Source organism: Panthera uncia, chromosome D1, assembly GCF_023721935.1.
Source record: "Panthera uncia isolate 11264 chromosome D1, Puncia_PCG_1.0, whole genome shotgun sequence".
Classification (NCBI taxonomy): Eukaryota; Metazoa; Chordata; class Mammalia; order Carnivora; family Felidae; genus Panthera; species Panthera uncia.
This window is the reverse complement of record NC_064808.1, coordinates 95,309,206-95,324,155: the sequence shown is the minus strand read 5'-3', so window position 1 is coordinate 95,324,155 and position 14,950 is coordinate 95,309,206. Positions and strand designations below refer to the sequence as shown.

At 50.6% G+C, this 14,950-nt stretch overlaps 1 protein-coding gene across 1 annotated transcript; it reads left to right on the top strand.

The window, feature by feature from the left end:
* The first annotated feature begins 6,314 nt into the window (after window positions 1–6,314).
* Window positions 6,315–10,605, top strand: UPK2 (uroplakin 2). The gene is made up of 7 exons (XM_049612483.1): window positions 6,315–6,567; window positions 7,203–7,398; window positions 7,585–8,398; window positions 8,845–8,976; window positions 9,166–9,304; window positions 9,575–9,645; window positions 10,014–10,605. The coding sequence occupies exons 3-7, from the start codon at window positions 8,323–8,325 to the stop codon at window positions 10,148–10,150; spliced, it is 555 nt and encodes a 184-aa protein (XP_049468440.1). The 5' UTR covers window positions 6,315–6,567; window positions 7,203–7,398; window positions 7,585–8,322; the 3' UTR covers window positions 10,151–10,605.
* The last annotated feature ends 4,345 nt before the right edge of the window (window positions 10,606–14,950 follow it).

Below are 14,950 nucleotides of genomic sequence, written 5' to 3'. Positions count from 1 at the left end.
GGCTGGACCCCAAGAGGGGCTAAAGGTCACAGTTCTGTTGCCCCCCCACCACCACCTGTTCGCTGGGTTTGAGTTCCCAGGTCTCTGCCCCTCACCCCTGTAGGGGGGGATGAGGGGATAGAACCCCTTCCTCTGCAGACGTGACCCAGGGAAGACTGACCCAGACCGACTCACCCCTTCACACTCCACCAATATCCCAGGAAGCCCTCCTGACCTCCTTCCCCTGCCCATGTTAGGTTTCTACAGACAACTAGAAGGGGACCCGGCCTGAGGTAAAAGAACGGGGGAGGGGGTGGAAGGGAGTCCCCCTCCCCCCCCACTCCAAAGAAGACTCTTCCTACCCTCCTCTTTCACACCTGCCCTCCCGAGGCCGTCTGGTGCCTTGGCCCTTCCCTGAACCCCAGACCCAGCTCCACCCAGACAGCCGGTCCTTCAACACCCTCTTGTCCAGCCCCGTTGTCCTCATCCACACACCCTCACTCCCAGACTGAAGCAATCTCCATGACTTCTACTTGCCAAAGCCAAGCAGCACGCTTCGAATCTCTCTGGTGCCCTATGAACCAGTTTGCTGTGGGCCGTGGGTCCTGGAAGCATTCTTCTTTGGGGACCTGGGACACCACTCCCTCCTGGCTCTTTTCTTTTTTCTTCTAGGGAAGCTTCTCAGTCTCTTTGGCAGGCTCCTCTTTGCCTTTGACCCTAGTGGTGTTCCCCAGGCTCCGTCCTTGCTCTTGTCCTCTCACTGGGCCGCGCTCCTCCCCCAGGCTGCAGCTGTCACACCAGGGCCCACAGCCTTCCTGAGCTCCAGACCGGGAATCGCAGATCTCCAGCCCCTCCCGGAAAAACCTCCTTCCACCACCACCTGCACCCCAGCTGGTGAGGGTGCCGCCATCCAGCTGCCCAAGCCACAGCCTGGGAGGCATCCTTCACCCTGCTCCCCACCCCGCCCCATAGCCCTCCCAGCCAAACCATCACCTTAGAATTTTCTCTTCGGTCGTTTCTTGCCCAGAATTGTATCTCCACAGTGTGTCAAGAGACATCTAAAATATCTCCCAACCCCTCATCCAACACAATCTCTACAGTACAACGAAAATCATCTTTATAAGATACAAATTTGATCATGAAGCTCTCCAGTTTTAATCCTTCAAGGGCTTCTTTGTATCCTTAGGATAAAAATTAAAATTCTTTAAACAGGCTTACAAAGCTCTTCATCTGGTCCTGGCTGCTTCTCCAGTGACTTCCCCAAATTCCACTCTTTTTTTTTTTTTTTTTAATGTTTATTTTTATTTTTGAGACAGAGAAAGAGCATGAACGGGGGAGGGTCAGAGAGAGGGAGACACAGAATCTGAAGCAGGCTCCAGGCTCTGAGCTGTCAGCACAGAGCCCGACGCAGGGCTCGAACTCATGGAGAACTCACGGACTGTGAGGTTGTGACCTGAGCAGAAGTCGGACGCTTAATTGACTGAGTCACCCAGGCGCCCCTCTTTTTTTTTTTTTTTTTTTAAAGTGGGCTTCATGCCCAGCGTGGTGCTCAGCGTGGGGTTTGAACTCACGACGCTGAGATCAAGACCTGAGCTGAGATCAAGAGTCAGACACTTAACTGACTGAGCCACCCAGGTGCCCTCCATCAAATTCCACTTTAAACCTCCAGTCGCTTAATGAGCATTTGCAGCTCTTTCAGCCTAGAACAATCTCCCCTCTCACTCCTTCCTCCCTCCACCTTCACCCTGCTAATGCCTACTCAACTTTCAGATCTTCACTTATTTACTACTTCCTCCAGGAAGCCCTCCAGGACTGCCCAAGCCCATGTAAGTTACCCTTTCAGTGAGGCGCCTCTCTGGCAAGTCATTTAATGTCTCTGACCTCAGTTTCCTCATTAATACAATGAGGAGAATAACAGTACCCACCCACAGAGTTTGCTCTGAGGGATTAAGCAAGAAAATATAGGAAGGACTTAGTGCAGTGCCTGACATGTGGTAAACACTCGATAAATACTAGCTGTGAGCGTTACTTTTTGTACTGAAATCCTGCCGCAGTGAAATAGTGGACTCTTCAGTATCTCCCATTATACCATAATTTTCCGGGAGAGCAATCGTACTCACCTCTGAATGCCCGGTACTTAGCACAGTGACTGGTACAAAAGCATGTAAGAAACATTTATTGAATAAATTAATTCATATTCATTCGGGCCACTATTATTTCTTGGGTCGATTCGCTCTCCTTCAGGCCTAAGGAGAGGCTTAATTACCCCGCAGTCAAGCCTCCGCCTTTCCTACAATACTGAAGTTTGCCACTTCCCTGCTTAAACCCTGTCAGAGGCTCCTGACAGTCTGAAAAACATGGTGGGCCAGGCCTTTGCAGGGCGGTTGCCCAGAAGATCTGCTTCTTTAGATCGGCACCTCCCCTCCCTCCCCTTCCACTGCCATCCCTCCTTGCCAGGCTCTGCCCCGCTGGCTACAGGGAACCCCTCTGCTTTGACAACCCTGCAGCCTCTATCCCTTCAGCCTCAAATATGCTTCGTCCTTGCTCACTAGCAAAACACCACTCCCCTTCTGACACCCTGTCCCAGATGACACCATCTGGGGCACCCCGTGGCAAAGTTGGCCTCAAAGATGTATGTTGTTCAGCTTCACTCACCTTGTTTTACTGATTTGGTCACCTGCCTGGCCCCAGGGGTCCACAGCCCCTGTCCGACCTCACAATGTTGTGATCCGTCCAGCTGCAGTGAGGGCCTCGACTTTCTCTCCCCAGCAGCCACCTGGATGGCCGCCACTCTCCCTCCTGTCCCCGTCCACACGCCCATGCTTCATTCGACCTTGACCTCACCCCTCAGTGCCCCGCTTCCTGGCACATCCAGTCACTCCTTTCCGTAACTAGCCCCATCTTGTTCTCCAACCCTTCAGGCTCGCCAATACCCTCAACTTTCCGTGCCTTGAGTCTGGACAACTTGACAGTTGTATCATTGCTGCACTCAAGCTGTTGTGTAATTTGAAAAACTCCCAAAATGTCAAAGTTAGTGTGATGGTTAATTTTATGTGTCAGCTTGACGGGGCCATGGTGCTCAGATATTTTGTGAAACGTTATTCTGGATGGCTCTGTGAAGATGTTTTTTGGGGCAAGATTAACATTCAAATCAGTGAATTTTGGGGGAAGGCAGATTATCCCATGGTGTGGTGGGCCTCATCCAATCAGTTGAAGGCCCTGAACAAACAAAGACTGACTTCCCCTCTCGCCTGCCCCACAAAGAAGGATTTCTGTTGGTAGATCACCTTTGGACTCCAACTGCAACTCTTTCCTGGGTCTCCAGCCTGCCTGCCTCCCCCTTTAGACTGTGGATTTGCCAAGCCTCCACGATCACATGAGCCAATTCCTTAAAATAAACCTCTCTCTATATATACACATCCTGTCGGCTCTGTTTCTCCAGAGAACCCTGACTAATGCAGCCAGTGCCCCTGAAGACCAGTGGTCCCCAAGCTCAGCTGGGCCACAGCCACCAAACAGCCTTCCTCAAGGTCCCTGGTAGCTGTGTCCTCCTCTTCCCACAAATAGCTACTCAAACTCTTTTATGATCTAGCCTCAGAAGTGACCATTGCCCCTGCTGAATTCTACTGGTCACACAGACTAACCCTGCTACAACATGCCAATCCATTACCTCCTGCCGATCCCTTCCCACACTGTTTCCAAAATGCTCTTTCCACAATTAGAACTCCTCAGAGGCTCTCTGTTTCCTTTAGGGTAAAAACCAAGCTCCTTAGTATAGGATCCAGTGCCACTGGTGACCCAGCTGCTGGCGAGGGGTATTGTCCCACTCATCTTTGAAGACCTCTTTCTAGCCAAGGTGTGTTTGTTCACGGTTCCCAGAAAGTGTCAGGATCATTCGCTTCTCTGAGCCTTTTCATATGCTGTTCCCTTTTTGGAATATCCTCTTCCACTTATCTCTCTTTTTTTTTTTATTAAAAGTGTTTTTTTTTAAGTTTATTATTTATTTTTGACAGAGACAGCTCAAGTGGGGAGAGGCAGAGAGAGAGAGAGAGAGAGAGAGAGAGAGAGAGAGAGAGAGAATCCCAAGCAGGCTCCGCGCTATCAGCACGGAGCCTGATGTGGGGCTCAAACCCATGAACTGTGAGATCATGACCTGAGCCAAAACCAAGAGTTGGATGCTTCACCGACTGAGCCACCCAGGCGCCCCATCTTCTTCCACTTACTTTAACCAGGCTACCTCCAGTTCATTCTCCAAAACTCAGCAACTTGAGAGCAGGAATGGCTTCTTGTCCTCTCTGTGTCTCACCTATCATGGCAACTACCACTGAGCAGTTGTTTGACAGATGTTTACTGAATGAATACACGAGTGAGCAGGCAGTTCCTGTGTGCCTGGGACCCCGGTGGCATGCTTAGCATACAAGGAACAGCTGGCTCACATCTCCGTCACCTTCCCGTTCACACTACCTTTCCTGCCCAACCATTTCCCCCTGCATCGATGCCAGAATTGGGAAAACAAATTCCTATTTCTTCCTTTTAATTAATTAATTTTAAGTAGGTTCCATACCCAGTGTGGGGCCTGAACTCATGACTCTGAGATCAAGAGTCGCATGCTCTACTGATCAAATTCTGAGCAGCTCTACTGATCAAATTCTATCCCACCTCATTCCCTACTAGCTCTGTGACCTCAGGAAACTCATTTATTGCCTCTGAGCCTCTAGACTTCATCTGCAGTAAGGGTTAAAGGAGAAGATAAGATGAATTACTTAAATTAATATTTATTGAACCAGATATCATGCTAGGCACTCTTAAATAAATTAGCTTGAGTGATGGTCGTATTAGTTCAGTGAGACAGATTTTAGGCCCTTTCTGCAGAAGAGGAAAGTGCAACAGAGTACTCAGGTAGGTAACATGGTCACAAAGCTGGAAGATTTGGGGTAAGTGGTTGTATCATAGGGAGCATTACAAAAAATAAAGGAGCACCCAGGTCTCTTTCAACCCTGAATGACACACAGATTTTCCTTTCCTTCCAGCCTTTTCCTCAGATCTCAAGGATCGAGGCCCTGCCGTTTCCCATCAGACCAATATTTGGTAAGCCCTGCGTATTACTTCTCGATCCAAGGTCTCCCCCAGTCTGCTCCCACCGACTGTGACAGTGACGGCCGATATTCCTTCTGCACCTTTATTTTAAAGCATTTTTACACCTGTCATATCCTGCTAGATGATTGAGAAGGAATGAGTCTTCCCATTTTATAGGTGAGAAAACTGAGGTTCAAAACGGTATCACCTATCATCAGGAGGACAATAGTCCCCATCAGAGGCTCACATGCCCACGGAGTCAAGTGGACATGGGTTTTTTTTTTAATTTTTATTTTTTAATGTTTATTTATTTTTGAGACAGAGACAGAACGTGAGCAGGGGAGGGGCAGAGACAGAGGGAGACACAGAATCCAAAGCAGGCTCCAGGCTCCGAGCTGTCAGCACAGAGCCCGATGCGGGGCTCAAACCCAAGAACCGTGAGATCCTGACCCGAGCTGAAGTCGGACGCTTAACTGATCGAGCCACCCAGGCGCCCCAAGTGGACGTGTTTTTAACTGACTGGCAAGCAGACGAGTGGCATCCAGAGCAAGAACCATCGGTATACCAGACAGAGCTGGGTTCCCACCTGAGATCCCCTGGCTGCAAAACTACTACATTCTAGAAAAGATAAAAAGTACCATAATTCAGAAAGAGTAGGTCTGTTTTAAGAGCTAATCTTTTAGTCCAGGCAGAAGAGAGAGGTTAAGAACTCCCTGAAGGCAGAAACTTATTTTGCCTTTGCGTACCCGGTGCCTAGCACAGTTCTGGTACTTAATAAAATGTTTGTTGACTTGAATATGGAGCTTGGAAGGAAGGAGGCAGAAGAGAAAACTTGCATGAGTTTAGAATCAAGCATCTGAGGGGGAGACAGCCTAGGAGGTGTGGGTCCAAGAGAGAAACTCCAGACATTTGTGGCCCTGGTTCCTTTACTCCAAATCGTGAGGACATCCTCCAGAGGCACAGGGTGCTGTGGCTTTAAATGACTTCCGTGTGTCAATGAATCTGCTCTGCTAAAAGAGTTATCCTCTTGCTCCTGCGCTTGGCCTCCCCCTCCTCGCAGCTCCCCAAACCCTCCTCGGCCGCTGTGATGGGATAATTAGATGCGAGAGCTCAGCACAGATGATGCTCCAGTTGCTTAGCAACTAATGGTTTCCATGGAGACCGCAAAGCACAGCCTCCAGAGCAGCCAGTGAGCAGCTCGGCAGGGCAGGGAGAAGACGCAACTCTCAGTTCCTCCAGAAACCTGGGGAGGGCCGGGTGGGGAAGGGGGGCTGGAGGGAGAAGGGAGGACTTAAAGGCACAGGGCCCTCTTATCCCTTTAAAATCTGGCCAGGGCTCTGCCCTGCCCTACCCCACTCTGCCCCACTCATAATTTCAGATGGGATGGGGGCTGAGATGTGGACCCAACCACAACGCACCCTGCAAGAAACCCGACCTCTTCTTTCTGCTTCTTGGTTTATGAGTGAAATGGGAAGACATACCTCCCAAGCCTGAGCATAAACATCCTTCCGGGTTAGTGATGGGATTTGAAGAGCGAGCATCAGGAAGATCCCCTCGCTCCTAGAATGCCACCACCTACTTCTTCCCTCTCTCCAAAGTTCTCCTCAGCGTGCAAACAGTCCTCTTTCAGTTTGTAGAATGATGGTAGGATCTGATGGAAAAGGAAACAAAAGCCAAGGTGCCGGAAAAACAGAATTCAGTTCTTCACCCCAAGGCAGCCTGTTCTGGGAGACTGGGGAAACACACCTGCCCCTGATCTCCACCAGTGTGTGTGTGTGTGTGTGTGTGTGTGTGTGTGTGTACAGGGTGCAATATGGAACATCTGGCAATTCAAAGTGTGGGCCTCTCAGACTAGCATCAATCGATGTTACCTGGAAACTTGTTAGAAATGTGGACTTTCAGGCTTCACCTCAGACCCACTGAATCAGAAACTGCATCTCATCAAGATCCCTGGTGATTCATAGGCACATTCAATGTGGAGAAGCGCTGGTCTGAGACCCTCTGACCCTCTGCTTGGGTCTGTGAGTTCTATCTTTACCCTCACCCCCACCCCCCCACCCCGGGCTCACACTCCAGGCTTTGAACCTACCCTTCTTCCCACCATCGGAGTAAGGACACAGCGCCACCAACCGTTTGCTTCCTTACAGGACCCTGGCCCTTCTCTGGGTCTGGGGAAGACAGAATAGTTCATGGCACAGAGACCTACATCAGCGCTCTCTGTACAGCTCTTGGCCTCTCCCTGTGGACTATCCCGCTTCCCACAGGTGACTTCCTCTCTGAGTCTGTTTCCACATCTGCAAAAAGGAGGCTGTGACATCTGCGGCCCCTTGGCTGTAGGGATAAGTATGTTGGCTCATGTCCACAGTGGGCACTTTCTCCTTGTCTCTCCTTGCTTTCTGCTTATAACTCCCCTTTCACTTCGGTCTAATCCAGCACGGGGCTGGGGGATGCGGTCAGAGGAGTTGTGTCTCTTTTTCACTTTCTCTTACCGGGTCTGTTTCTCCTCTTTATTCTCAATCCTTTCAACAGTGGTTGCTGAGCCAGGCTGACTGTGCCCACCGCTGCTGGATGGGGTTGGTGGCCACCCCTCCGGTCTCTCTGGAAGTCTTCCCTAGCGTCCCTCTGCCCAGCTCTCCGGAGGAACCTGGAGGCTCGCATACTCCCTGGCACCCACACCCCTCGGCCTCTCCCAGAGCAGCAGTACCTGGGCCTCGGTGGACACCATGAAGAGGAGCCCCTGGGTCTGCTGCCCCCGTCCCCTCCTACCAGCCTCAGTTTCCCTGCCATCCTCGCCCGGCCAAGGCCCTGGCAGAAGCCCCTGGCGTTGCTTTCCTTTTCTTGCATGCCACGGCAATCTCAGAACTCGCTGCACTCCCGGGAAGACTCCCATACCTGAGGGGGCCAGTCCTCCACAGGCCATGCCCCAGATGCACGCACAGGCAAGAATACTCAGGCCCTAACACGCGGGAGTCCCAGAAGAAGGGGTGATTTCCGCCTCCCACTTTAGTTACTCTGCCCCTCTGCAGTTGACTAAGCCAGCAAGATCCAGCCAGGGCATCCCCACTTCTGACCTGAGAGCCAGCTCCCCATCCTGAAAAACCTGTCTGGGGGCCTGCCCTGAGGCTGTAGGACCCAAAGGGCAGGTTGGACAGGATTCCCCTCCAGCCACTCCCACCCCAAGACAAAATCAGCCACCCCAGGGGCCAGGCCTCACTTGCCTCAGGAAACCTCAGCCTGCCAGCACCTGTCCCAGCTCCCAGCCCAGCTATGGCATCCCCGCTGCCCTTCCGGACCTTGCCCTTGAACCTGATTCTGCTGACTGTCCTGGCCCTGGGGGCTGCAGGTCTCTGCCTTCTCTGGCGGGGGTGTGGGGAGGGGAGGCACCGGGCCTTCCAGGGCTCCCAAAGCAGAGCTGGCCTGGCCGGTTGGGGGTGGGGAGCTGATGATGGCAGTGACCAGGCATCAGTCACTGAGCCCAGGGGACACTCCTGGTCCTCTTCCAAACCCAGGAGGCAGAGAGATGTGCCGAAGGGCCCAGGGCTAAGGATTGGGGTAAGGTTGACCGCTGCCCCCTACTGACACCCAGGATCTGGCCGCTTGGCGGAGGACCCGGCTTTTGCGTCCCAAGCCTGCCACCTGGTGGTCACACAAGCAAAGGCCTGTGTTCTGCTGGCCGACTGCAGCACGGCAGGGGAGGACTCTGCATCCTTAGAAATGGCCCCCAGGGGTCAGGGCCAGGAAAGGGGATTGCGTGCCCCCACCCCGAGCTCCCTCTTGGCTCCCCAGCAGACTTCAACATCTCAAGCGTTTCTGGTCTGCTGTCCCCGGCGCTGACGGAGAGCCTGCTAGTTGCTTTGCCCCCCTGTCACCTCACAGGGGGCAATGCCACGCTGATGGTCCGGAGAGCCAATGACAGCAAAGGTTTGCTACCCGCCTCCCAAAGTGGCCCCCTGATCCCCAGAGACCCCTACCCAGGCCACCACCAGCACCCTTTCTCCCACTCCTGCCTTCCTGTAGACCTTTCTCCTGAGCCATCCATACTCTGCTGCCCCTTCTCTTTGGACCCTCCAGAAACATGACCCTGACTTTACCCCCCGATTTCCTGTCCAGTGGTGAAATCCAGCTTCATGGTGCCTCCGTGCCGTGGGCGCCGGGAGCTGGTGAGCGTGGTGGACAGCGGGGCTGGCTTCACCGTCACCCGGCTCAGTGCATACCAGGTGACAAACCTCGTGCCAGGAACCAAATACTAGTAGGTACCAGATCCAGGCCTGGGGCACCTGCTGGCGGGGGGGGCGGGGGGTGGGGGTTGATAGGAAGAGAAGCTGAGTCCTAACATTCGGTGGGAGGTGATATGGTCAGCCTGGGGGAGGAAGTGAGGGTGCAGCTGACGGCGTCTAGAAGGGGCCTCTCTTGGAGGAGGGCACGGCTACGAAGGAGGGTGCCTGGGCTCCGTCTTCTTCCAAGTCCCAGATAATCACTGAGGAGTCTCCACTCTCTCTCTCAAACCCCACTACAAAAGCCTTTCCTACCTAGTGACGAAGGGGGCATCCACTGAGTCCAGTAGAGAGATCCCAATGTCCACGCTTCCTTGTAAGTAACATCAGGGTCCCCCAAACCTCCCCTGGCCCTCCCACCCCATCCCCCGGCTGCCCCTCCCTGTGCCCCCTTAGCTTCTTTGTACCTGTGTCCTCGTACTAAGCCCTTGGCATTTTAAGTGCCTGTTGGCTCGTCTCATAAACTAAAGGTTCTGTGCGTGTAGGGATGGTGCCCGATTAATTTCTGTACCCTCAGTGACCAACATAGGAGCTGCTTCGTAAATGTTTGCGTGATGGATGTGTGGATCGGTTGGCTGGTTGGATGGATAAATGGATGAGGATGGCTGGATGAGACGGAGAGCGTGGGGTCAGGAGAGGGGCTGTTCCTGCCCACGAAGGCCTCCCCGCTCTGTCTTCTGACAGGGAGGAAGATGGAATCCATTGGGCTGGGGATGGCCCGGACGGGGGGCATGGTAGTCATCACGGTGCTGCTCTCTGTCGCCATGTTCCTTCTGGTGGTGGGCTTCATTATCGCCCTGGCACTGGGCGCCCGAAGGTGAGGAGGCCCTCACCAGGCAGCAGGCCTCCAGAGGGTCCGCGACGCGATCCCCAGCCCCCCGCTTTGCCCTCTGTGCCTGCCTCCTTTCCTGAAAACGCCGCCTGCTCCCAGACCTCAACCTGGAGGCTTTGGCTCTTTCAATGGCTTCACCTCCCCTCCCTGCCCCCTCTCACTGGAGCCCTTTCCTCCCTCTGCCCCTCCCCTTGTCCCCAGTGCCTCACCTTTTCCCCACACTTCCTGTCCTCCCCTCACCCCCACTCTTGTCAGAATTGGCGCTCCTTCCACCTCACCTCTTTAATCTCCCCCTCCCTCAGCAGTTCACCCCTCCCGCAGTGATGGAAGTCTCCAGAATAAAGTCTGCTGCCGCCTCTGCTGTGTGTTTCCCTTTCATGTGCTCCGCCTGTATGGAACCGAATCCCCGAATCCCCCCGTTAGGCTCCCAGTCCGCCCTCCTTGCCCCCCTAGAACAACCTAGTTGCTCCTCTCAGGAGGCAGGAAGGGGGGGGGGCGGGATTAGATGCCAGGAGTCAAGAGTCCTCAGAGCCCACGTGGGCTGTGGGTTTTGCCCCCTCCACAGCAGGCCACCCAACCAGGGCGCGGTGCACTGTGTGGGTGAGTCTAGAGGCTGAGGGTGTGTGGTGTTGTGGAGCAAAGGGAAGTGTTGGGGCAAGGAGTGCGGGCTCCGACTGGGGAGAGCCAGAGAGGGCTACCAGGCTGAGACCCCAGACAGGGTGCTGGGCGGTGGGAGAAATGGAGAATTTTCTAGAGGGGACCTAGGAGGAGGGCAGAGAAATGGAAGAAGCCTGGGTGCAGGAGGACAACAGTGGTACAGTCTGGTAACCTGAGGGAAAAGTAACTGGGAACTGAGGGAAAAGAGTAGGAGTGTTCTCCTTTCCAATACACAACTCTTATAAGGATCAGTGATCTTTGCATTGATCTTAGGGGAAATACCAGAATCTTTAAGGCGACCTTCAAGACCAGCCCTGGACTCTCCCCTAACTGCCCCTCAGTTCTCACCGTGCTCCCTCCAATATCCTGTGTTCCCTCTTGCCTCAGGGCCTTTGCACCGACTATTCCACATGCCTGACTTGCCTTTATGACTCCCCCCATCCCCACTCCATTCTTATTTGCACAGGTAACCCACCTTCTCCAGGGAAGCCCCTGACTTCTACCCCCCCCCCCACATTGGGTTGGGTTCCCCTTTCCTGTCTTTCATAGCAATACCGTGGTTTATAAGTATATTGTATGTGATTATTCAGTTATCTCCCCAACCAGACTGTGTGTTCCATGAGAGCAGTCATTTTGTTCCCAAAGTACCTTTCCTCCACAATGCCTGGGGCATAGTAGGTACTCAGTAAATACTTGTTGAATCAGTGAACAGATGAAGGAATGAATAAGCCCCTGAAGAGAAGGCGGGGACCGGGCAAGTGCCAAAAACTCTGTGAAAACAATAAAAAACAACACAGAGCTCGAAGATGCTGGAACAATGGTGTTAATGACCCCTTTATAGAGTAACATGAGAGCCTCAGAGAGGGAGGCAATGGAAGAGAAGAGCAACAATGTTTATTCATCCCACAAACATTAGTTGAGCATTTATTATGTGCCAGGTGCTGCTAGAAGTGCTAAGAATAAAATGTGGAAGGACATTGTTCCTCCCTCCTGGAGTTGATGGAACTTAATGCAAGAGACAGATTCTCAAAAATGTGAACAAGTAAATAAATTAAAAATGAGATACGTGCTGGGGCGCCTGGGTGGTTCAGTCAGTTGAGTGTCTGCCTCTTGATTTTGGCTCAGGTCATGATCCCAGGGTCATGGGATCGAGCCCCGTGTTGGGCTCCACACCGACCGTGGAGCTTGCTTAAGATTCTCTCTCCCTCTCCCCAGCTCCTGCACAGGCCATGAGCTCTCTCTCTCTCTCTCTCTCTCTCTCTCAAAAACAAACAAACAAACAAACAAAACCAACAACAATGTGGTAAGTGCTGTGAGAAATGAGAGAGGAAACACTGGAACTTTGGGTGGGCCTAACAGAGCTGAGGCTTAAAGTCAGGAGACACAGGCAGAGAGGACGTGCCCAGCAGAGAGAATGGTTTGGGCTGTTTCCCTAACTTCACTGCACCAGCCAAGGGGGGTTTGGGAGCCCAACCTTCCCATGCTGGGGGAAGACCATCAGACTGGGAGTCAAACTGCCCACTGGAATCATCTAGGGGGGGTTTATTTTTTATTTTTTTTAATTTTTTTTTTAATGTTTATTTATTTTTGAGACAGAGAGAGACAGAGCATGAACAGGGGAGGGGCAGAGAGAGAGGGAGACACAGAATCGGAAGCAGGCTCCAGGCTCTGAGCCATGAGCCCAGAGCCCGACGCGGGGCTCGAACTCACGGACCGTGAGATCGTGACCCGGGCTGAAGTCGGACGCTTAACTGACTGAGCCACCCAGGTGCCCCCATCTAGGGGGTTTTAAAAACCTCAACGCCTAGGCCATTCCCCATACCAGAATCAGAATGACTGGGGTAGGAGCCAGGCATCAGTATTTTTTCAAGATCCTCAGGAGATCTTGAAAATTTGGAATATGCAGTAAAGTTTGAAACGTACAGAGATAAACATTTTTGAAATTGTGATGAAATATACATAACGTGAAATTAACTATTTTAACCATTTTTTAAAAATGTTTATTTTGAGGGAAAGAGAGTGCAAGTCAGGGAGGGGCAGAGAGGGAGAGAATCTTAAGCAGGCTCCGAGCTGTCAGTGCAGAGTCCGATATAGGGCTCCATCCCACGAACTGTGAGATCATGACCTAAGCCAAGAGCAAGATTCAGATGTTCAACCAACTGAACCACCCAGGCACCCCTATTTTAACCATTTCTAAGTGTTCAGTTTGGCAGCATTAAATACATTCACAATGTTGTGCAACTACCAACACTATGGGCTCCAGAACTTTTTCCTTACCCCAAAGAGAAATTCTGTATCCACTGAACAATATCCCCATTGCCTCCTCCCCCACCCTTATCAACGACCATTCTACCTTCTGTCTGTGAAATTGGCTGTTGTAGGTATCTCATAAAAGTGGAACCACACACGATTTGTCCTTTTGTGTCTGGTTTATTTCACTTCGCATCATGTTTTCAAGGTTCACGCATGTTGCAGCCTGTGTCAGAGTTTTATTCATTTTTAAGGCTAAATAATATTCCATTGTATGTATAGACCACATTTTGTTTACCCATTCACCTGCTGATGGACATTTGGGTTGTGTCCACCTTTTCGTTCTTTTGAACAATGCTGGTACAGAGGTGCACAAATATCTGTTCAAGTCTTTGCTTTCAATTCTTTTGGAGAGATACCCAGAAGTGGGATGGCTGGATCGTATGGTGATTCTTTAATTTTTTGGGGAACCGCTATACTCTTTTTCCCTGGGGACTGTACCATTGTACCTTCTCACCAGCAATGCACAGGTGTTCTAATTTCTCCACATCCTCATCCACACTTATTATTTTCTCGTTGTATTTGTTTTTAAAAAAGCCTTCCCAATGGATGTGAAGTAGTATTTCACTCTGTTTTTAATTTGCATTTCCGTAACGATTAGTGACGTCGAGAATCTTCTCACGTGACTTTTGGAAATTTGTCTATCTTCTTTAGAAAAATGTCTATGCAACTTCTTTGACCATTTTTAAATTGTGTGTGTGTGTGTGTGTGTGTGTGTGAGCTGTGGTTCTTTATATATTCTGGATATTAATTCCTTATCAGATATATGATTTGTATGATATAAACATTCTTAAATGGTAGACTAATTTGAAAAGGGCTATAAAAGTGTAGATGCATTACGGTAAGTTTTTTTTTAACAACACAAAAATGAAATACCCATATGGAAAATTTTTGGAAGTATATACATCAAAATGTGATCTATTATCTGATTGATACAAAGAATGATTTTTGCTCTATCATTTTCCCCTTTGTGTTTTCTATACTTCCGAGTTTTCTGCATCGAATGTGTATTATTTATTTATTTTTATTATTTTAAAAATTATTTATTTATTTTTAATGTTTATTTTATTTGAGAGAGAGAGAGCAGGGGAGGGGCAAAGACAGGGAGACAGAGGATCTGAAGCGGGCTCTGTACTGACAGCAGAGAGCCCAATGTGAGGCTCGAACTCACAAACTCCAAGATCGTGACCTGACCTTTATTTTTATTTTTTTAAGTAATCTCCAGGGTCACCTGGGTGGCTCAGTCAGTTAAGTGTCCAACTCTTGATTTCAGCTCAGTTCATGATCTCAGAGTTCATGAGATCAAGCCCTGAATCAGGCTCCATGCTGACAGCTCAGAGCCTGGAGCCTGCTTCTGATTCTATGTCTCCCTCTCTCTCTGCCCCTCCCCTGCTCACACTCTCTCTCTTTCTAGAAATAAAATAAACATTTAAAAATTTAAAATAAATAAATAAAATAAACTTTAAAAATAAATAAAACAAAAAATAAAAAGTAATTTCCACATCCAACGTGGGGCTTGAACTCACAACCCCAAGATAACAGTCAATGCTCTACTGACTGAGCCAGCCGGGCACCCAGAACAAGTATTACTTTTATAATTAGGGAAATTATCATTAAAATTACTATTATTGGTATTAAAGGTAGAGTCCTAGCAAATTTTTAAAAAGGGAGCTGTTGTTTTCAATGTAGTTAAAACAACATTTATTGAGGGTCTCCTATATGCCAGGTGCTCTCAAAGTTTCTGGTCTATTAGACAAGCCACAGGCAGCACAGTAGGGGAAAGGAGGAATCCAAGGAGGCTCCCACTGGCAAAATCTGGCAC